At 42.1% G+C, this 22,550-nt stretch overlaps 3 protein-coding genes across 3 annotated transcripts; 1 reads left to right on the top strand and 2 right to left on the bottom strand.

The window, feature by feature from the left end:
- The first annotated feature begins 858 nt into the window (after nucleotides 1-858).
- LOC131686043 (GPN-loop GTPase 2) lies at nucleotides 859-1,993 on the top strand. Its single transcript, XM_058970158.1, has one exon. It carries the CDS (start codon nucleotides 1,054-1,056, stop codon nucleotides 1,969-1,971), a length of 918 nt encoding a protein of 305 aa, XP_058826141.1. The 5' UTR covers nucleotides 859-1,053; the 3' UTR covers nucleotides 1,972-1,993.
- Nucleotides 1,994-1,999: 6 nt separating this feature from the next.
- Nucleotides 2,000-4,259, bottom strand: LOC131686042 (serine protease inhibitor 77Ba-like). Its single transcript, XM_058970157.1, has 6 exons — nucleotides 3,749-4,259; nucleotides 3,457-3,593; nucleotides 3,194-3,393; nucleotides 2,828-3,119; nucleotides 2,399-2,761; nucleotides 2,000-2,335 (listed from the first exon to the last, which is right to left on the bottom strand). The coding sequence occupies exons 1-6, from the start codon at nucleotides 3,762-3,764 to the stop codon at nucleotides 2,069-2,071; spliced, it is 1,275 nt and encodes a 424-aa protein (XP_058826140.1). The 5' UTR covers nucleotides 3,765-4,259; the 3' UTR covers nucleotides 2,000-2,068.
- Nucleotides 4,260-20,981: 16,722 nt separating this feature from the next.
- On the bottom strand, nucleotides 20,982-22,516 carry LOC131686040 (peroxisomal biogenesis factor 3). Its single transcript, XM_058970155.1, has one exon. It carries the CDS (start codon nucleotides 22,352-22,354, stop codon nucleotides 21,230-21,232), a length of 1,125 nt encoding a protein of 374 aa, XP_058826138.1. The 5' UTR covers nucleotides 22,355-22,516; the 3' UTR covers nucleotides 20,982-21,229.
- Nucleotides 22,517-22,550: the final 34 nt, after the last annotated feature.

Below are 22,550 nucleotides of genomic sequence, written 5' to 3'. Positions count from 1 at the left end.
GTAGCCTACATTTTGGTCCTTCTTCCGCAGGTGAGCACTGTCCCGCTGTTTGCTACCAGGAAGTAGCCTACATTTTGGTCCTTCTTCCGCAGGTGAGCACTGTCCCGCTGTTTGCTACCAGGAAGTAGCCTACAGTGGTACTGCTGGAAAGGGTAATCAAAACCCAACAAAATAGTATAACGATTGCCAGTGTACCCATACCTTTGTTTTGGTAAATCGTGATTGTTCTCGACAGATGCATTGGGGAAGGTTGCCAGAATTTGGTGCGGGGCTGGTTGACCAAATTGTAAATTACCAGTAAGGTTGTAAGCGCCGATCGACTCAAATTTTGACCAATTTCCCAATGAAAGCAGCAGAGGAGAAGTAAAATGAAAGCAAGCGTAAGCATTTGCTGGCGGAAGAAAAGAGCAGCAAGTGTTCACTAAAGCTGCTGAAACTTTAAAGTTTAAAAAGGTTAAAAAGACTAAAAAGTAAAGAAAGAATTTTATTTTTGTACTTACATGTTGAAAAATGATGTTATTAACTACACTGAGAAACAAAAATATGCATCGTTAGCATACTTTCTATTCCCGTCTCGTTTCTTCTGCTGTGATTTTTATGCATTCTAGTAAGCATTCAATGAGTGGATAGACCGAATATGTTCAATGCATAAAATTTACAGCAAAAGAAACAAGAGGCAAATAGAAAAGTATGCTATCGATGCATACATAAAATTCTGAGTGTATCACTTATTTTATCAAACTCCGATTATGCCCATTTTTTTCGAATGAAATCCATCGCATATGCACCCCCATGAATGTTATGAAATCTTAATTTTTTTACTGTGCGTGGAAACCTGAAATGTTTCAGCATGTAAATAGTTGCGAAATTCCAAAACAACCACAGTGATTGATATTTTCGTTCAACTTTGTTATATTAAAATATAATAATATTAATATTATTACTATTGACGTTTCAAGAGTTCAAAATTTGTCTAGACTATTAAAAAAATAATATTATAAAGCAGTTACAAATCTAGATAACTTTCCGAATTTTATTCCTTCAAGCACCACAATGCAGAACAAAATAGCCACAATTAAAACTCAGAATCCCCTGTTCGGTCAGTTGATAATCGGCCCGCCCGGGTCCGGGAAAACAAGCTACTGTAACAAGATGAAACAATTTCTGGAAAAGCTGGGTCGAAAAGTAACCGTTGTGAATCTGGATCCGGCAAACGATAACATGGAATATGACAGTAGTATTGACATCATGCAGCTAATCACCGTCGAGGATGTAATGGAACAGTTCAGCCTGGGACCAAATGGAGCACTAATGTACTGCATGGAGTTTCTCGAGGCCAATTTTGGCTGGCTGTTGGAACAGTTGAAAACGTCCCCCAGTCGCTACTTTATCTTCGATTGTCCCGGACAGGTCGAGCTTTACACTCATCATAACGCTGTGAGGAATATTTTTACACAGCTGGAAAGACTTGGATATCATCTTTGTACGGTGCATTTGGTTGAATCTCATCACTGTTCCGAACCGCACAAATTCATCTCCACACTGCTACTGTCACTGCATACGATGCTCCAGATGGGACTGCCCCATATTAATGTTCTTAGTAAGGCTGATTTGCTAAAGGAGTATGAATCAAAGTTGGCATTCAGTCTGGATTACTACACCGAAGTACTGGATCTGCAATACTTACTGGAATGTGTGGATCAGTCTATGCCGGGCCCACGAAACAAGTACAAAAAGTTGAATGCGGCAATTGTGTCAATGGTGGAAGACTATAGCTTGGTATCTTTTCATCTGCTAGACTCAAACAAGGACGAAAGTTTACTTAGGCTGAAGAATGCTATCGACAAAGCTAACGGGTACGTGTACGGTGCTGGGGAGGAGAAGAATGTCAACACACTTCTCGCCTGTGCGGTGGGGGCTGAGACGCAAAATGAACGGATGGAAAGGGATATTGATCCGTATATTGGCTAGATAATAAATTGAAACTATTTTATGTAGCTTATCTCATTTCAACCGAAAGATGTTTTTCGTTTTATTGGGTCTGTGTATTGTCTATTGTAACACCAGTCTAAATCGAATGGGGGTCCTTCACTTGCCCCATAAAAAGTATCAGATCATATCGTTTATCCACTATCAGGAAGGCAAATGGTCGATTTGCGAAAAATCGTGGTGGGGTAGCTTTGTTAGCAAACACAGCAGCCGTTACTGCCGCCGCCGTTGTTCCTTCCTCGTTTACGATGATTTTGCATTTTTGAATCACCGATCCTAGAAAGATGTCATTGGCTATCTTGTTGAAATTGGCCGTGTCCTTGTTTAATGCATCACGGATACCCATCTGAAATAAAAGAGCGGGGTTTTAGATCATCTATTCCAGACGTACATTTGGAGTAGAGTTTACTTCTTTCAGCACCGGTATCAAAGTGTAATCAGCCGTGATTTCAAACCGCGGCAAATAAACCTCCACCTCGTCATCTTCGTACTCTATTGCAGCCTGTTTCAGTTCCTGGTAGATTGTCTCCATGTTAAAATCAGCCAAACGACTAATGACGGCCTGTAGCGGAACACCCTTCCGAGGTAGAATCAGCATCATACTCAAATGGCGATCGCTACCATAGGGAAGCTCCACAATCTGTGCTTCCAGTTCGCGGAAAGCAGCAAACGGAAATACTGCCTTCTGGTACATCATTTGAACGTTACCAACAATTCGTTCGTTCTCATCGTAGAAGAGAGTTGGTGTCGTTAAAGTTCGATTGAATGGAAGCTGTAATAGGTATTATAAGATAAACATAAAATCTATACAATTGTCTAGGTCAAATATGACACTTACCGTCCATTCTCCCTGGAAAAACAGAACCGATAAAATCACCATCCTCGCCTGGACAATATCGGTTGGATGGATCGCCTTCATGATCTGCCCCTCGGTTGCACTGGCAACAACTTGATTGATACGATCATAACTTTGCTTGATCGCCTCATTAGAGCTGCTGAAATCCAGAGCTTCCAACAGTTCCTTTCCATAGTATCGATCAATATTATTGTCGAAGTCTCGGTGTACAGGGCGATTGATATCGGTGAAGATGAACTGACTTGGTGAAATCTTTACTTCACTTGTGTTGACACTGGAAAGGTATTACATATTGTGCTTAAGATCAAGTAAATAGTAAATAATCAGCCATTGGTGCGTGATACCTACTTGATCGTTTCCTGGAGCTTTCTATAATTATACTTGATCTCATTCTGATCACGCACATTCAAAACGCGTAGTAACTCGCTCAAAGTATTTCCACCAGCTCCTTCGGTGACCAATGCCAGTAGACTCCAAACCGACAGCGGGGACACTATGATATTGGTGGTCGTCACGTTTGGATCGGAGTCAACGATTCGACTGACATTCTGTAAATACAGAACAACTTCAGCTACTTTCACTAACGATCAACCATCTCTAGCATAGCATACCTTGAAAAAGTTGAGCGCAAACTGCTGTGAACTATCGTAAAGACTGCTCTTTGGGATTTCTGTGATCGATATCTCCGACTGAGTCACTGCAAGAGTGATCAAGGCAAACGCCACCGTCCACGGCAGAAACTGACACCCTGAAACGATCATCATACCAGGCGAAGCTTAGTCACAAATTCCATAGTTAAAATTATATTTACGTAACACTCGAATTGTCCAAAAACCGAGCCAAGGTCACTGATTGGGTTCTATGCTATTATCGCAATTACAAACAAAAAACGCAATAGCATACCTCGGACGGTCGTCATTTTGCTGCGGGGATTTTCACAACACACACTCACACCGCATCGATCAAAACGCGATCGATGGTCTGGTTTGGTCTAGCTGCACCACTGGACAAGTACTTCCTGGTTTGATAGATATGGTGGCTATCTTCTTGAAGCCCGACACGATTAGTACCACTCTTCCTTCAGGTAGAGATCACGGCACAACAGCTTTAACCGGTTTTTCGTCTTTCTGAAAATCGTACCCTCGATCACGTCTTGAGTACGAAGCACCAATACCACCGACAGTGTCCAGTGTGACGGCAACGAAGATGATGAATGAATTCGATGAGCGATTCCACTGCTAATTGAATCGATCGCTCATAAGACTACACACTATCGTGCAACGATCGTTTGAAGTCCTGAAGGTTCTATGCGTAATCACATTATTAGCACTTCTCCTATTCTACTTCTCCGCGCGGTCGAGCGAACGAGCATCCGTCTAAATCCGATTGTTGATCGTCACTGTTATGCGAGCGATGGGAATGGGTGAAATCTCGACCCCCCCACATGAAGTCGCACTCATTCGAAGAGTGATTATATGCACTGCGCTCTCTCTCTGTTTATAGATTCTTTTGTGTTTTGGTCTTCTAGATTTTACTATTTTTCCCTTTTCTACATTTAAAGGCTGACTTGCTGGTTCGTTGCATACCTGCCGTCCGACCTATGCTCGTTTTATGCTTCTAGCAGCTGTTTCAGAAAAATGCTCCAATAGATCAACTGTTGTGGGCGTTCTTAAATGGCAATAGTGTATAGGCTAATCCAGAAAGAGATCATTAAGGGGAATGGCGGGTAACACCGACACATTAAGCTTTACCTGTTTTTTTTTGAATTACCACTAAGCTAATAAAATTACATTCTCTTTGCAGAATTCTTGTTTAGAAGGTTTTTAACATTTTTCACCGCCTAAAAAATTGATTGCATTGAAAATATTGATTGCAAAAACTTGGAAAAATTGCGATTTTTTAGACACTGTCGGTAAAATCAACTATTTTCTTAGGGGTCGTAAGTTAAACAAATATGAAGGCACAGAGAACAGACATCCATGATCGAACAAAAATATTTAAAAAACGTGTGTAAACATTTGAATTAATATACGAAAAACACTAGCGACGCCACACCAACCTATCCCAACTATCCGTCAAATCGATTCCGGAACCGGTTCGAAATCCTGGATGGATTCAGCATGGAATCTAGCTCAAAGAAAACAACCGATACCGACTCTATCGGTTGACGCATTTGAGCTGGAATTCATGCTGGAAGTCCGAATCGGTTCCAGACTAGTTTGACTGGGTATAGGAATAACCGCTGTCAATTCTGTCGCACTCAGCCACAAAAAAAACATGACGACAGTAGCGCACCTGGTTTAGATATCCAAACTACCTTCGAAACCGTTAGAGATTTTACACAAGTTGAATGCTGAAGTTGGACGTCTGTTCTCTGTGGTTAGAGATTTTACACAAGTTGAATGCTGAAGTTAGACGTCTGTTCTCTGTGATGAAGGCAACCTAAAAGAATCCCAATCGCTGTGAGGCCGCACAGCAATTGCTGTGGTAAAGGGTGTCCCACTTTAAATTGCATCACGAAAAAAAACGCTGTTGAAAAAATCCATTCAGCATTTTTTCTTGAACATTTGGGAAGGAGTAGTTTAGAGTGTATTGTTTACACTGTATATTTATCGCTGTCAGTTTTTCGAAAATTGGAAAAATGGCGTCACCCGAAAAGCAACGGTTGCGGTGATTTTGCACAAGCACCTGGAAAATCCTCAACTCTCTCATCGGGACATCGGAAAACAACTCGGATTCGTGCAGTCAACGGTGAGTCCTGTGATGAAACGTCCTTGAACTGAGTACCAAACTGAGCATCGAACGGAAGGTCAGAATGAATGTTCTATTAGTGATCATGTTCACAGGCGTGTAGTTTAAGCGTTTAAGCGGAATCCCAACGCTTCGGTCAGGGATGTGGCCAAAAAGTTGAATCTGTCCAAGTTTTTCTTTCAGAGAGCCAAGGACCAGGAGGGACTATACGTGCAAAGTGCAGAAGGCTCCAAATCGTGCCGAAATGCTTATGTGGCAAACGGAGTGCGCCGTTCGTAGCTAGCAGGACTATAAACGGGGAGATCTACCTCAAGGAGTGTCTACAGAAGCTTCCTCTGTTGAAGCAAAACGAATGCCCTATGATCTGGCCAATGTTATGTATTGTCGAATGACCCAGTAATAAGCGAGTACCACAGTGTACGCAAGTATGCGTGAGGATACGATGAAGTAAATAAATATATTACAGACGGTTGCTGGGCGATCGTTCTCAGTTTAGTGTACACCACAGAGAACAGACGTCCAACTTCAGCATTCAACTTGTGTAAAATCTCTAACGGTTTCGAAGGTAGTTTGGATATCTAAACCAGGTGCGCTACTGTCGTCATGTTTTTTTGTGGCTGAGTGCGATAGAATTGACAGCGGTTATTCCTATACCCAGTCAAACTAGTCTGGAACCGATTCGGACTTCCAGCATGAATTCCAGCTCAAATGCGTCAACCGATAGAGTCGGTATCGGTTGTTTTCTTTGAGCTAGATTCCATGCTGAATCCATCCAGGATTTCGAACCGGTTCCGGAATCGATTTGACGGATAGTTGGGATAGGTTGGTGTGGCGTCGCTAGTGTTTTTCGTATATTAATTCAAATGTTTACACACGTTTTTTAAATATTTTTGTTCGATCATGGATGTCTGTTCTCTGTGTGTACACCATCAAAACATACGCGTGTTATTAATTAAAGAGAACTGTCCCTCAGTTTACATAGTTTACAGTGGCGACGAGGTGAAAATATTTTAGAAAAAATTTAAGTGAAAGTGATTGCAAAAAAAAATATAAAGGTGTTTTTCGCTGCTGATAGCGGGCGGCTGAAAGGAGTGAACAGAAGGTTAAAGGGAGAGCAACTGATTTGCTGTGGAATAAGTGCCGGTGAAAATAGGTGCGATATTACACACGGCAGTGGCAAGGTAAATCGAAATCTGGGCCAGCGTATACGGCTATTGACCGTTGTTGCGCCAATAAAACGTTCTTTCGCAAAATTTATGTGCTTGTGAACGATTTTAATCACCATTTTGTGACGATAGCGTCAGTGTTTTTTGGCGGCGGTGATTGTGTATTTCGTTCTTTTTCTTTCCTTTTAGGCTTTGGTGTTCATTCTGTTGTGCTTGGTGTTGGTAGTGTTCTCATTCAGTGAGATCCCAACATAACTTCGGACAGTTCAGCGCAGTGCTGCCAGTTTTACTGCAGTTCTGTTGGCTTGAGTCGTGCGAAAAGTTTGCCGAATATTGTGTCGGGCTGAAATTTTCAGCAGAATTCGATACTTTTTGTTCGTTGAGACGGGTGTCGAGTACGGTAAGGTACCATATACGGGACGGTGAGCGAAATAAATAAAAGCATATTTTGTTTTATTTTTATTTTTGCGTTTGAATTGTTTTATTTAGCAGATTCGATATGGCTGAAGGTAGCAATGGTAAGGCCAACGTGTTGATTGGCACGATTGAACCGTATGTGGTTGGTACTTCGTTCACCAATTATTCTGAGCGGTTGGAATATTTGTTCCAAGTGAATTGACGATCCGGTGAAACAAAAAGCGCTCTTTACCACGTTGAGTGGACCGGCAGTTTACGAGGAGCTTAAACTATTGTATCCTTCAAAAGATGACCTTAAAAATGTTGGTTACGGTGATATTTCGCAAAAGTTGCGTGAGCGTTTTGACAAGGTCGATTAAGACTTGATTCAGCGCTATAAATTTAATAACCGTGTGCAAGGACCAAAGGAGAAGGCAGAGGATTTCGTGCTAGCTGTAAAATTACAGGCCGAATTCTGCGCGTTTGGCGAATTTCGCGAAACTGCCATTCGAGATAAACTTGTGATGGGAGTTTTCGATAAATCTTTGCAGGAAAAGCTACTGAATGAGGAAACACTAGTTTGGGGAGTTGGCTGGGTCACGGGCTCGAATGATCGGCGATCGACAAGGCGGCCATGTAGCTTCGGTAAAGCAACGTTTGGGTCGAAAACAAACGTTCGACAGAAAGGTCAGCCGTGACAAGGGCAGAAGTCGTAGTCGCAATGCTGTTTGTAAACGGCAAGGGCGAAGCAGGAGTGGTGAGTTTCGACGAGCTGGACGGTATGCGGATAAAAAGTACGATTTTTGCGGAATTAAGGGTCACATCAAGCGCACTTGTTTCAAGCGCATGCGACAGGAGTTCGGTAAAGTTTGTTGGTGATGACAAGAAAAAAGGTTTGAGTTTTGGCAATGAGAAAATCGGCGAAATTTTCAACCGTTTGCGAGCTGATTGGACAATCCTGAGAGCGATAGCGATTCAGGTGATTTTTTATGTATGAAAGTGTCGTCCATGAATGAAATAAGCGAAATATGCTTTTTGAAGTTACTTGTTCAAGAAAAGCTGGTTAAAATGGAGGTTGACTGCGGTTCGGCTGTTTCTGTTATTGGTTCTATTTTATATGAGAAATTGTTTGACTTGCCATTACAGAAAACTAACAGGGAATTGGTGGTGGTGAATGGTTCGAAGCTGAATATATTAGGAAAACTTGACGTTATGGTTCGTTTTAGGACCATTGAACTTTAATTGCCATTGTTTGTATTGGAGTGTAATTATGACTTTGTGCCATTAATGGGACGTAGATGGATTGACGTATTCTACCCGGATTGGAAAGAATATTTTACAGGGGTTTCTCAGATTAACAATTTACATTTACCAAATCTAGCTGTGAATTTTTTGCTGGAAATAAAGCAAAAGTATTCTCAAGTATTTTAAAAGGATCTTACCTCGCCAATCATTGGTTTTGAGGCGGATCTTGTGTTGAAGGACAATACTCCTATTTTTAAACGAGCGTATGAAGTTCCATTCAGACTTAGGGAGAAAATTATTGAGTATTTAGGATAATTGGAGAAGGAAAATGTTATTACTCCTATTAAAACAAGTGAGTGGGCTTCTCCAGTCGTCGTTGTTCCCAAAAAGGATGGTGAGATTAGGTTGGTAATAGATTGTAAGGCGTCCATCAATAAATTAATTATTCCCAACAGCTATCCTTTACCTTTAGCGCAGGATATTTTCGCAGACAGTTGTCCGACTAAATGACGTATCAGCAAATATCTCGTTCGCCTCATTGTTAATCGGGACAGCACGATCTGGTACTTTGTCAATCCGCTAACAGCCTGCCATTCCAACCCAGTGAGCAAATTTTCTGGCAGAGACCGCTCTGCTAGATTTCTGTAAGTCTTGGTTTGGCAACCCTGTCAGATTTCTGCGCGCATCCTGTCGGGTTAATTGAGCTAGGGCGAACTCGGTTTCGCACGAGTTTTCTGGCAAATTTTTACAGGAACCGAGCAAAACTCTGACATAACTCGGACATAAACTGTGCAAAGATCCTGGCAATTCCTACCTGGTAGAATTTAGCACGAATCGAGCAAAACATCTGACAAAGATGTGGCAGGAAGCGTGCAGAAATCTTGGCCGTACATTTCTGACTGGATTCTGGATAAAAGTGAGCAGCATCGGTTGGTTTAGCCGCTTCTGTCAGAAACGGTTGTTGCATTTGAGCGAATTCGTTGCCAGAATTCTCGCACAAATCGCGCAAAATGCTCGCAGAAACTCTGCCAGCATCAATTTCGCTTTGCTCAACTTTTGCTAACTTTCTGCTTGCCACGCTGACCGGGAAGTTTCATCTGCAAACTATGGTAGATCTGATAAGGCAACCTATAGAGTCGTGCAAGTCGCATGGGTTTGGATGTGTTATTGTCCTAAAAGGAATCAAACTAAAAATTGTTTTTTTCAATGGTTTCGGGCCTAAAAATTGGAGAAGGACTGAGATATTAACTCACGGTACTAATAATAAACATAAATTATTAACTTTCATTCATATCATTGGCTTAAATTGGCTATTTCCAGTTCAAAATTAAAATTACATTTTTCTAACAATTCGTGTCTTTTTGTTTTGGAAATGATTAAGCCATTGTGTTTCTCAGAAGTTTACATAGAAAACATCTAATACATCAAGATAACTTATACAAATCCCCAGATACAGTCATTTTAAGCAAAAATCACAAAAATACTCAACACGTTTCTCGCTGTATCTCCCCAAGTAACCATAGCCCTAAATACTTATATAATGCTGGTATTATGCCAGAAAAGGCGAAATATAGTGCTATTACTGTGCAGAGATTGACAACTCGTTTCTGCAGTACTAATGCTATTATATAGCACCAGCGCACAAATGTCAAATTTTAAAGCCTTATATTAGCATTACTAATGCTATTAAAAGGCTTCTGCTGGCTGTCATTATCCGCCATGGTTTTAAAACCATTTCTTATATTTCCTTTCGGTATGATGAGCAAAAACGAAAAAAATTAAAGTAAAATCACAGAGAACAGACGTCCAACTTCAGCATTCAACTTGTGTAAAATCTCTAACGGTTTCGAAGGTAGTTTGGATATCTAAACCAGGTGCGCTACTGTCGTCATGTTTTTTTGTGGCTGAGTGCGACAGAATTGACAGCGGTTATTCCTATACCCAGTCAAACTAGTCTGGAACCGATTCGGACTTCCAGCATGAATTCCAGCTCAAATGCGTCAACCGATAGAGTCGGTATCGGTTGTTTTCTTTGAGCTAGATTCCATGCTGAATCCATCCAGGATTTCGAACCGGTTCCGGAATCGATTTGACGGATAGTTGGGATAGGTTGGTGTGGCGTCGCTAGTGTTTTTCGTATATTAATTCAAATGTTTACACACGTTTTTTAAATATTTTTGTTCGATCATGGATGTCTGTTCTCTGTGTGTACACCATCAAAACATACGCGTGTTATTAATTAAAGAGAACTGTCCCTCAGTTTACATAGTTTACAGTGGCGACGAGGTGAAAATATTTTAGAAAAAATTTAAGTGAAAGTGATTGCAAAAAAAAATATAAAGGTGTTTTTCGCTGCTGATAGCGGGCGGCTGAAAGGAGTGAACAGAAGGTTAAAGGGAGAGCAACTGATTTGCTGTGGAATAAGTGCCGGTGAAAATAGGTGCGATATTACACACGGCAGTGGCAAGGTAAATCGAAATCTGGGCCAGCGTATACGGCTATTGACCGTTGTTGCGCCAATAAAACGTTCTTTCGCAAAATTTATGTGCTTGTGAACGATTTTAATCACCATTTTGTGACGATAGCGTCAGTGTTTTTTGGCGGCGGTGATTGTGTATTTCGTTCTTTTTCTTTCCTTTTAGGCTTTGGTGTTCATTCTGTTGTGCTTGGTGTTGGTAGTGTTCTCATTCAGTGAGATCCCAACATAACTTCGGACAGTTCAGCGCAGTGCTGCCAGTTTTACTGCAGTTCTGTTGGCTTGAGTCGTGCGAAAAGTTTGCCGAATATTGTGTCGGGCTGAAATTTTCAGCAGAATTCGATACTTTTTGTTCGTTGAGACGGGTGTCGAGTACGGTAAGGTACCATATACGGGACGGTGAGCGAAATAAATAAAAGCATATTTTGTTTTATTTTTATTTTTGCGTTTGAATTGTTTTATTTAGCAGATTCGATATGGCTGAAGGTAGCAATGGTAAGGCCAACGTGTTGATTGGCACGATTGAACCGTATGTGGTTGGTACTTCGTTCACCAATTATTCTGAGCGGTTGGAATATTTGTTCCAAGTGAATTGACGATCCGGTGAAACAAAAAGCGCTCTTTACCACGTTGAGTGGACCGGCAGTTTACGAGGAGCTTAAACTATTGTATCCTTCAAAAGATGACCTTAAAAATGTTGGTTACGGTGATATTTCGCAAAAGTTGCGTGAGCGTTTTGACAAGGTCGATTAAGACTTGATTCAGCGCTATAAATTTAATAACCGTGTGCAAGGACCAAAGGAGAAGGCAGAGGATTTCGTGCTAGCTGTAAAATTACAGGCCGAATTCTGCGCGTTTGGCGAATTTCGCGAAACTGCCATTCGAGATAAACTTGTGATGGGAGTTTTCGATAAATCTTTGCAGGAAAAGCTACTGAATGAGGAAACACTAGTTTGGGGAGTTGGCTGGGTCACGGGCTCGAATGATCGGCGATCGACAAGGCGGCCATGTAGCTTCGGTAAAGCAACGTTTGGGTCGAAAACAAACGTTCGACAGAAAGGTCAGCCGTGACAAGGGCAGAAGTCGTAGTCGCAATGCTGTTTGTAAACGGCAAGGGCGAAGCAGGAGTGGTGAGTTTCGACGAGCTGGACGGTATGCGGATAAAAAGTACGATTTTTGCGGAATTAAGGGTCACATCAAGCGCACTTGTTTCAAGCGCATGCGACAGGAGTTCGGTAAAGTTTGTTGGTGATGACAAGAAAAAAGGTTTGAGTTTTGGCAATGAGAAAATCGGCGAAATTTTCAACCGTTTGCGAGCTGATTGGACAATCCTGAGAGCGATAGCGATTCAGGTGATTTTTTATGTATGAAAGTGTCGTCCATGAATGAAATAAGCGAAATATGCTTTTTGAAGTTACTTGTTCAAGAAAAGCTGGTTAAAATGGAGGTTGACTGCGGTTCGGCTGTTTCTGTTATTGGTTCTATTTTATATGAGAAATTGTTTGACTTGCCATTACAGAAAACTAACAGGGAATTGGTGGTGGTGAATGGTTCGAAGCTGAATATATTAGGAAAACTTGACGTTATGGTTCGTTTTAGGACCATTGAACTTTAATTGCCATTGTTTGTATTGGAGTGTAATTATGACTTTGTGCCATTAATGGGACGTAGATGGATTGACGTATTCTACCCGGATTGGAAAGAATATTTTACAGGGGTTTCTCAGATTAACAATTTACATTTACCAAATCTAGCTGTGAATTTTTTGCTGGAAATAAAGCAAAAGTATTCTCAAGTATTTTAAAAGGATCTTACCTCGCCAATCATTGGTTTTGAGGCGGATCTTGTGTTGAAGGACAATACTCCTATTTTTAAACGAGCGTATGAAGTTCCATTCAGACTTAGGGAGAAAATTATTGAGTATTTAGGATAATTGGAGAAGGAAAATGTTATTACTCCTATTAAAACAAGTGAGTGGGCTTCTCCAGTCGTCGTTGTTCCCAAAAAGGATGGTGAGATTAGGTTGGTAATAGATTGTAAGGCGTCCATCAATAAATTAATTATTCCCAACAGCTATCCTTTACCTTTAGCGCAGGATATTTTCGCAGACAGTTGTCCGACTAAATGACGTATCAGCAAATATCTCGTTCGCCTCATTGTTAATCGGGACAGCACGATCTGGTACTTTGTCAATCCGCTAACAGCCTGCCATTCCAACCCAGTGAGCAAATTTTCTGGCAGAGACCGCTCTGCTAGATTTCTGTAAGTCTTGGTTTGGCAACCCTGTCAGATTTCTGCGCGCATCCTGTCGGGTTAATTGAGCTAGGGCGAACTCGGTTTCGCACGAGTTTTCTGGCAAATTTTTACAGGAACCGAGCAAAACTCTGACATAACTCGGACATAAACTGTGCAAAGATCCTGGCAATTCCTACCTGGTAGAATTTAGCACGAATCGAGCAAAACATCTGACAAAGATGTGGCAGGAAGCGTGCAGAAATCTTGGCCGTACATTTCTGACTGGATTCTGGATAAAAGTGAGCAGCATCGGTTGGTTTAGCCGCTTCTGTCAGAAACGGTTGTTGCATTTGAGCGAATTCGTTGCCAGAATTCTCGCACAAATCGCGCAAAATGCTCGCAGAAACTCTGCCAGCATCAATTTCGCTTTGCTCAACTTTTGCTAACTTTCTGCTTGCCACGCTGACCGGGAAGTTTCATCTGCAAACTATGGTAGATCTGATAAGGCAACCTATAGAGTCGTGCAAGTCGCATGGGTTTGGATGTGTTATTGTCCTAAAAGGAATCAAACTAAAAATTGTTTTTTTCAATGGTTTCGGGCCTAAAAATTGGAGAAGGACTGAGATATTAACTCACGGTACTAATAATAAACATAAATTATTAACTTTCATTCATATCATTGGCTTAAATTGGCTATTTCCAGTTCAAAATTAAAATTACATTTTTCTAACAATTCGTGTCTTTTTGTTTTGGAAATGATTAAGCCATTGTGTTTCTCAGAAGTTTACATAGAAAACATCTAATACATCAAGATAACTTATACAAATCCCCAGATACAGTCATTTTAAGCAAAAATCACAAAAATACTCAACACGTTTCTCGCTGTATCTCCCCAAGTAACCATAGCCCTAAATACTTATATAATGCTGGTATTATGCCAGAAAAGGCGAAATATAGTGCTATTACTGTGCAGAGATTGACAACTCGTTTCTGCAGTACTAATGCTATTATATAGCACCAGCGCACAAATGTCAAATTTTAAAGCCTTATATTAGCATTACTAATGCTATTAAAAGGCTTCTGCTGGCTGTCATTATCCGCCATGGTTTTAAAACCATTTCTTATATTTCCTTTCGGTATGATGAGCAAAAACGAAAAAAATTAAAGTAAAATCACAGAGAACAGACGTCCAACTTCAGCATTCAACTTGTGTAAAATCTCTAACGGTTTCGAAGGTAGTTTGGATATCTAAACCAGGTGCGCTACTGTCGTCATGTTTTTTTGTGGCTGAGTGCGACAGAATTGACAGCGGTTATTCCTATACCCAGTCAAACTAGTCTGGAACCGATTCGGACTTCCAGCATGAATTCCAGCTCAAATGCGTCAACCGATAGAGTCGGTATCGGTTGTTTTCTTTGAGCTAGATTCCATGCTGAATCCATCCAGGATTTCGAACCGGTTCCGGAATCGATTTGACGGATAGTTGGGATAGGTTGGTGTGGCGTCGCTAGTGTTTTTCGTATATTAATTCAAATGTTTACACACGTTTTTTAAATATTTTTGTTCGATCATGGATGTCTGTTCTCTGTGGTAAAATATTCTGTTTAAAACCGTAATGGTCTCTCTTCTAAAGCATTGTAATGAATATCCTTAATGGGTTTTCATTCTGATATGATATGACAATTTTACGAAAATTACCTTTAGTAAGTCTCCAACTGAGGTACCTTACCTCGTCCTTCACGGCAAGTGTGCTGCGTTTGCTCCCAGGACTATATTGCATATGTTCGATTGAAATGAAATATGCCGAATATAATCTTCAAGAAGAGTTGCATAACAAATAAACCCACAGCATTACAATAGCATTATATCGGCTTTTTATTTGCTCTATAATGGCATTAAATGCACTTGTAAAGCTTACATGCTTTAAAGATCCTTGAAGCATGTACGCGTTATATCAGCTTTATATACGCATATAGAGCAAGCGATAATGCTATATGTCAGCTGTGCAGTTATGCATTATTGATGCTAATTTAGAGTTTTATTGCATTGTTAATGCTGTAATAGAGTTTCAATGCAACATTAGTGCAAATGTATAGCCAATATAGTGTAATGGCTTAATGCTTATGGTTACTTGGGTAACTCAGCTTACCCCAAAACGGCTTTTGTCATAAGATAGCACAACAGCGACGATGAATCCTCCAACGCACCGGAACTAAGACCCATGAAAAATACTGGGCAATTATGAAGCGGAAGTATCCCAAAGAGGTCAAATCTGAGGAAGACGTAAAGAAAAAGTGGGTTTTCATACAGAAGAAGCTACATCCAGATGTTGCACAGAACCTAACGATTGGAGTTAAGCGTGATGTGGGAGCGTACGGTTATGGTATTGAAGTTGAATGAAATAACTATGCCTAAAGCTTACTAATGGGTTATATTTTACTGTCTGAAAGTCTGAAAAGGTTCGGTCCACTAGGTAATTTTCTACAGCGTTTTATTCCGTGATGCAATTTGATGTGGGACACCCTTTAGATGGAATCAGAAAAAAGTGACGTTGCGAGTATAGCAAAACTGTATCAGGTCCCCCCGATAACAACAACTGGGTTGCGGATAGAGCAGGCATTACTGCGATACAAGTTATGGACAGATTCCCCATACTACACAGTGAGCAAATTTTCTGACAGAGACCGCTCTGCAAGATTTCTGTAAGTCTTGGTTTGGCAGCCCTGTCAGATTTCTGCGCGTATCCTGTTGAGCTAGGGCGAACTCGGTTTCGCTCGCGTTTTGACAGGAACCGAGCTAAACCCTGGCATAATTCGGACATAAACTGTGCATAGATCCTGGAAATACCTAGGAACCTGGTAGAATTTAGCACGAATCGAGCAAAACATCTGACAAAGATGTGGCAGGAAGCGTGCAGAGATCTTGGCCGTACATTTCTAGCTCGATTCTTGATAAAAGTGAGCAGAAACGGTTGTTGCATTTGAGCGAATTCGTTGCCATAATTCTCGCACAAATCGCACAAAATGCTCGCAGAAACTCTGCCAGCATCAATTTCGCTTTGCTCAACTTTTGCTAACTTTCTGCTTGCCACGCTGACCGGGTAGAAGTAGTGGAGCACTCATTCAAAAGTTTCCTGATTGCCAAGATCAAGCACATTTCGCAAGGACGGACTCGGGAGTCCAGCATTGGCGTAATGTTTTGCCGTTCGTCGTTGGTGAGAAACATGAACTGGACAGTTAGTGAATAGTATACAAACAGCGACCATCAGACGATTCATTACTGCATTGCTCCCCTCTAAGAACGGTTGGTTTCAAAATCGTCCAATGAAGGACGTTCGTTGGACCAATTTGGACAACGTCCAACGTTCAACAAACGTCCATCGTTGGACCCGTGTTGAACGATTTTGAAACAATTTTTTGGACGTCTCAGTGGGTCAACGGAACTCTACGGCAATACGCGAACGGGATCTGGAAAGAAGTGTAACATGCGAGGGTAACAATTTTGCACAGGGTTGAAAATACCCAAATTTGTGTTGTTTACCCCGTAGCGTGTATTGTTTATTGTACCCAGTCAAAAAGGGCAAGTTGCTGGCTAGCGGAGGGCTATTTGCCAACTCGGATGCGCTAATTGCCCTACAATTTGCCAGCAATTTGCTGGCAATTAGGGGGCTATTTTATATGCAACATATGGGCGATTTGCCGCCGTCATTTTTTTGCCGCTCTACCCGCCCTTAAATCGCCCCTAAATCGCCCAGGGAACGCGCCATTTAATCGCCCTTAATTGCCTGATATGAAAATTAAAAATAATAATTATTTTCGGATTCACTATCTACTCACATAAATTTATCGGTACACTAGGTAATCACCACCAGACTATAGGAAGAATCGATGGTGAAATTCGTATTGCACACCAAAACTTACCACAATCTGACTTTCATTTAGACTCAGAGATCTTGTTCCACTATACTTACACACGATTCCACAATTTTCCACATTCGTTGGCTAAGTTAAGTGCACTAAACAAACAAAATACAAGCGGGAACACGCCAATTGTTTAAAAAAAAAACAATTTTAAACTTAAGCCAAACATGAACCGCCATGTTTGAAAAACGCAAAAAACAACCAAGTCCATTTCAGCCGCCAGAAAATTTGTCTAAGTATTGAAATTGCCTTTAAATCGCATTCGCAAATTGCATTTGTTCCTAAGGGCAATTAGCACAGGCGAGTTGAGTCAAACGTCAAACTTTTTAAATCGCCTGACCATGCTCGTCCGCATTTTTTTGACAGGGTAACATCCCAGTAAAGCTCAGCCGCAAAATGAGTCGGAATTCTAGCTGGTTTTGGATAGCAAACCGGCTCCAGTCACACAACCGATTCTAATTAAAATCAGTTATGCCCAGTTAAGCTCAGCCGGAAATGAACCGGAATTCTGGCTGGTTCCAGTTCGTATTCCGGCTCCAGTGACACAACCGATTCTAGTTAGAATCGGTTGTGTCACTGGAGCCCGTGTACGAACTGGAACCAGCCAGAATTCCAGTTCAATTCCGGCTGAGCTTTACTGGGTGTCACTGGAGCCGGGGCGGGGAAACAATTAGAACCAACCAGATTTCCGGAACATTTTCCGATCGGACGTACCGGGATAACTCGCTGCTGGCATTATAGGCTCATTCATATTTTTCATGTAAATATTGTTAAAATATTAGTCCATAAACGTTATTATTAGTCCAAATAGGTGTAGTAACGGTGCTTAATTTTTGTATATAATTAACAGGGTTAGATAGGCCAAAACTCTCCTCTTGCTCTCGAAAAGTGTGCTGAATTTGCGGATCGGTGGGTGACAGCGATGGCCGTTTGTTATGGTCGTTTCGGTCCACGTAGAGTTCAGTTCGTTCTTTTTCGATCGTGAATGTTTCCCTGCTGGACAACTCGAGCCCGCGAAATTAGGCGTGTGATTGCGAAAGCCAAGTTTGTTCCCGCTAAAGCTTTGGCCCGTGATCTGAGAACAAGTTTCTCCGTCATCTATGGAAACTGTTTCGGTTCCGAGCGTTTTCATTAAGTAGATGATAGGACTATTATAAAATAAAAACGCTTGTAAGGACGTGGCCAGGTGTGTGGAGATGAGCGAGTCTATGCCATTGAGGATAGTGGTGAAATCTGATATGACAATGGATATGCTCATTTTCTGCAACTCCATCTACGATTTGTGCAGATGTTCGTGTTATGCTATGCTATGTGATCTGAGAACAAGTTTGTCGTGTCGGGTCGCCGATAAGGGACGCTGAGCACTAAGGAGCTACTCGCTTCGCTGGCTAATTATAAAGGACCCAGAAGACGCCTTTACGCCGTCGCTGTGAAGGATCAGCGAAATGAGTTTAGCTCTCCTTCACAGCTAACAGTCAAAGAGAGCGAAGCAGGGAAGCCAAAGGAGCTCTCTGGGAATTACAATGCGATGATCTCTGGGATCTCGCGCGGCGATTGAGTAAATCTTAACTCTCTTAATCTAGCTTAATGTTAAGGACCGCTGCCTGAGCAGCCAACGGGAACGACCAAAGGAAAACCTGGTTGTTGTTGTTCGGGTCGGGTCGGAAGGAACCGTCCGCCTGCATATCGTGACGCCAAGACCTTCGCCGGGAGATGTAAAACCGGGTGGTTTCAATAAACTCAGAAACTTTCCAGACACTGGCGCATATTCAACAAATGAAGAGGGCACCGATGATTGGTATGAAGTTTGTACGGAGGACGAAGTAAGGTTACCTATGAAGGAGCAGTGCAAGTTGGGGGAAGCGCAGATGATCATCCGCATGAGAATTTGTGGAACATGCTGCGATTAAACTGCTGGATACAGTCGGAAAATTGTTACTGAGAGTAATCCTGAGCAGGCTTATCAAGCACACAGATAGTGAGAACGCAAAGGCAGGTCTACAGTGGATTCCAAAAGGTTGTGGAAGCTGCGGAGACAGCAGGCAAAAAACAGGATGCTTTCAATAGTGCTAGCGGGGAAGCAATCGCCCAATCTATGTACAGCATGAGGATTCCTGAGTACGTCTCCAAGATATTGAAGAGCTACTTTCAGAACCGAACACTGATCTACGAGGCGGACAAGGGAGAGAGAGAAGAATGATAGTTACGGCAGGCGTTCCTCGGGGCTCTATCCTCGGCCCGACGCTGTGGAATGCGATGTACGATGGAGTATTGAAACTGAACCTTTCAAGAGACGTGAAGGTTATTGGTCTCGCGGATGATATGGTGCTCCAAACAGCTGGGGAATCGCTAGAAGAGGTGTAGGAACTCGCCACGAGGCGAAAGACTGGATGCGGGAGAAGAAACTGATGATAGCCCATCATAAAACAGAGGTGGTGTTTATAAGCAACCGAAAGGTAGTGCAGTAGGCAAAAATTACGGTAGGAGAATACCAAAGTGTGAGGTAAAGCAATTGGGCGTGGTGATTGAAGACTAGCTGAGCGTTGATTGCGCCTGTGAGAAAGCGTCAAGAGCGATCACAGCTTTGGTTAGAATCATACCGAAGGATTAGGCGATAAGCAGTAGCAAGAGGAGGCTCCTGGCGAGTGTATCAACGTCAATTCTCCCGTGCGGGAGTCCGACCTGGCTCCCAGCAATGAAGACGAGAACAAACAAGTCATATTTGAACAGCACGTTTAGCTAGTTAAGCATGATCTGCACCATTGAAAGAATGATCCCCGTTGATTATTAATGGTGGAGGATCAGGAGTGCAATATGAACAGCGGAGTCAGCCGAAGAAGGCGAACTAACACCGTGAGGAAGTGGCAAGAGGAATGGGATGACGCGGCGGATGGAAAATGGACACCGATTGATCCCGATCATGCCCACGTGGATGAATTGGAAGTACAGAGAAGTCAATTTTTGACAGGCCATGGCTGCTACAGGAACCATCTGTACGGGAAAGCAGAGTCCCCTCTCCGTTCGGAGTGCCCAGAGGTTGAAGAGACACCGAATCAAAGTTCGGTTCAATGTGAAGCGCAATGTTTGCTATCAGCCGAAAAGTACGTGGAACACCATTAACAGAGTCATCGTGCATATTATTTCGACTTTGCAGTGTAGGCTAGCTTCACCGCCGGGGATTAGGTAGAGTAGTTCACATCGACGCATTGGCAGCGTGTCGTCGAGGCGACAGTTTAACGGACGCCACATTCCACCGTGAATCGCCAGACCGAGCTCTGTACCCAACCGAGAAGTCCGTAAGTTCGCTAGATCCACCATCGAGGACTATATTTATTAGGTTGAGTCCGGAACGAACCGGCTGGCAAACCGGAAACTAAACTCCATCCGAAATCGCCGAGCCCATCTATCCGACTAGATCACCACAAAACTGGGAGTTGAATTGGTCACGGAACCAGGAGATAAATGGCTAATTGCGACGGTAGCTAAATGGCTCATGGAAGATCACTACCGGGACCTATCCGATTACATGTTCAGACCTAGATGACTCAAGTACACAAAGGATTATTCTGTATAACGACGAATTGTTTTTTCGAACGAATGTAATTCGATCGAATCTTGGTTCCGTTTGATTTTACTATCGTTATTGAGAAAGAAAATCACATTTTGTTCGAAAAAGCGATCCGTCGTAATGGAGAATAAGGCTAAGATGGTGGATGCTTCCACTAAAACACTATGTCTGAACATCAACATTTTTGTTAGTGGAGGGACACTGGCTCATGCTAACACACGCTCACATTGTTTCTTAACATAAGTACCAACAGTACTTTCTTAAGATAGTCGATGATAGCGAGGAGAGGTAAGAGGGTGTTTATAGATTAGTCTTATCACCGAATTACATTCTTTTCAGTTCGTACGTATGAGCTATCTATCGGAACGTTTTAGGACATATATTTATTAATCATTTCTCAAAACTACAAATCTAAATCCAGTTTGCTGGCAAAGCCCTGAAAACACTGTTCTGTTCCATAAATTAAACAAAAACTTTTCACCCTTAACTTACTATAGGAGGGCATATACCGTAGAAAGAGATAAGAGATAGCTTAATCCTACCGCGCGAATGTGATTCTCCGGTTCAAACCGATATTTATACTTTTGTTCTATTTTGACAGTCGAAAGAAGAAACTCAATGCAGCCCTCACTGACAGAACGCCTCGTACACATTGATACCGAGGGTCTTCAGTTTTTCCGACTGCATAAATCGGGCCACCAGAGATGACATCATGTCGATGTGTCGATGGTCATACCCGTTCAGCCCGTTGCTACCGCCAGCGGATGTCGCCAAGCTTCCCAGTGGTTTCGAAGTGAGTCCATTAACGATCGGGATTAGTTTGGCCACCGATATCTTAACGTGGTTAATGTTGGACAGGTTGTCCACGTTTAAGGAGGATTTTGAAGTGGAAGCGACCGTTTGGCCCGGTTCTGCTTCAGCGTAATATTCAGCAAGCTTGTCCACAATCAACGAAAATCCGATGGAAATGTTTGATAAGCACACGTCCGCTGCTTCGGCACTTTCCATAACATCCAGTGTTTCGTCGTACATTTTACCCACGATGTCCTCGCGGTGGCCATCTTGGGGAAGAGTGAATTTGGCTAAACACTTTGCAGGGTTGGCTTCGTCATTATTGAGAGCCATCTGAATCGACCAGAACAGGGTTTCCGCATCCGCCAGTGTGAGCTGCTGTTTTAAGCTATACCTCTCCATAACGAGGGCTACATTGTTTCGGATGAGATCGATCAATTTATCCATACCATTTTCCATGAAATATTGAATCATGGATAGATAGGTTTTTTGAATCTCCATTGAAACCAGTTTATCCTCTTGCTCTACTGTATCCTTATACAGATAGCCACCAAGAAGATTAATCTGCGTTTTCAATGTTACGGCTAGCATTGATGAAGCGTACACTAGGGTGACGATTTTGGCAAATGCTAATATCCTCAGCTCTTCCCATAATTCAAATTTATTGTCCGGACTAGAGCGCAGTTTTTCCAGTATCTCTGCTGTGTTCAAATTTCGTAGTACTTTTTCCGAAACAGTCGATGAGACTCCCACGATGGTCTGATTACAGGTTCTTTCCGTCGATTCAAAGTGCTGCATCCGCTTAAATCGTTCGGCTATTTCTTTTGCCTGTCGCTCCTGAAACTCGCGCAGCTTGCACTGGGCAAGTTTGATCAGAAATATGCCACTTCCCAGTATCACTCCGGTTGTGATGAACTTCCTTCGGTGGCGGTAGAAGAAATTCTCAACTGCGCTCCACATGGTTGTATTTACAGACTTTTCACCGGAGGCAAAGGTCAATGCGAAAGATACGATGTAACAATTACGATACGATTTTCCAATGTTTTTCCAATTCGATGCTCGGCTTGAAACTGCGACGGTTTTGACTTTTGTATGTTGTAGTCACTTTTGATTCTGTCTTGTTTGTAACTTCTTAACAATTCTGTCAATTCTACAG

The sequence above is a fragment of the Topomyia yanbarensis genome, chromosome 2, assembly GCF_030247195.1.
Source record: "Topomyia yanbarensis strain Yona2022 chromosome 2, ASM3024719v1, whole genome shotgun sequence".
Lineage (NCBI taxonomy): Eukaryota > Metazoa > Arthropoda > Insecta > Diptera > Culicidae > Topomyia > Topomyia yanbarensis.
The sequence above is the reverse complement of the archived record's forward strand: the minus strand, read 5'-3'. Positions and strand labels throughout refer to the sequence as shown.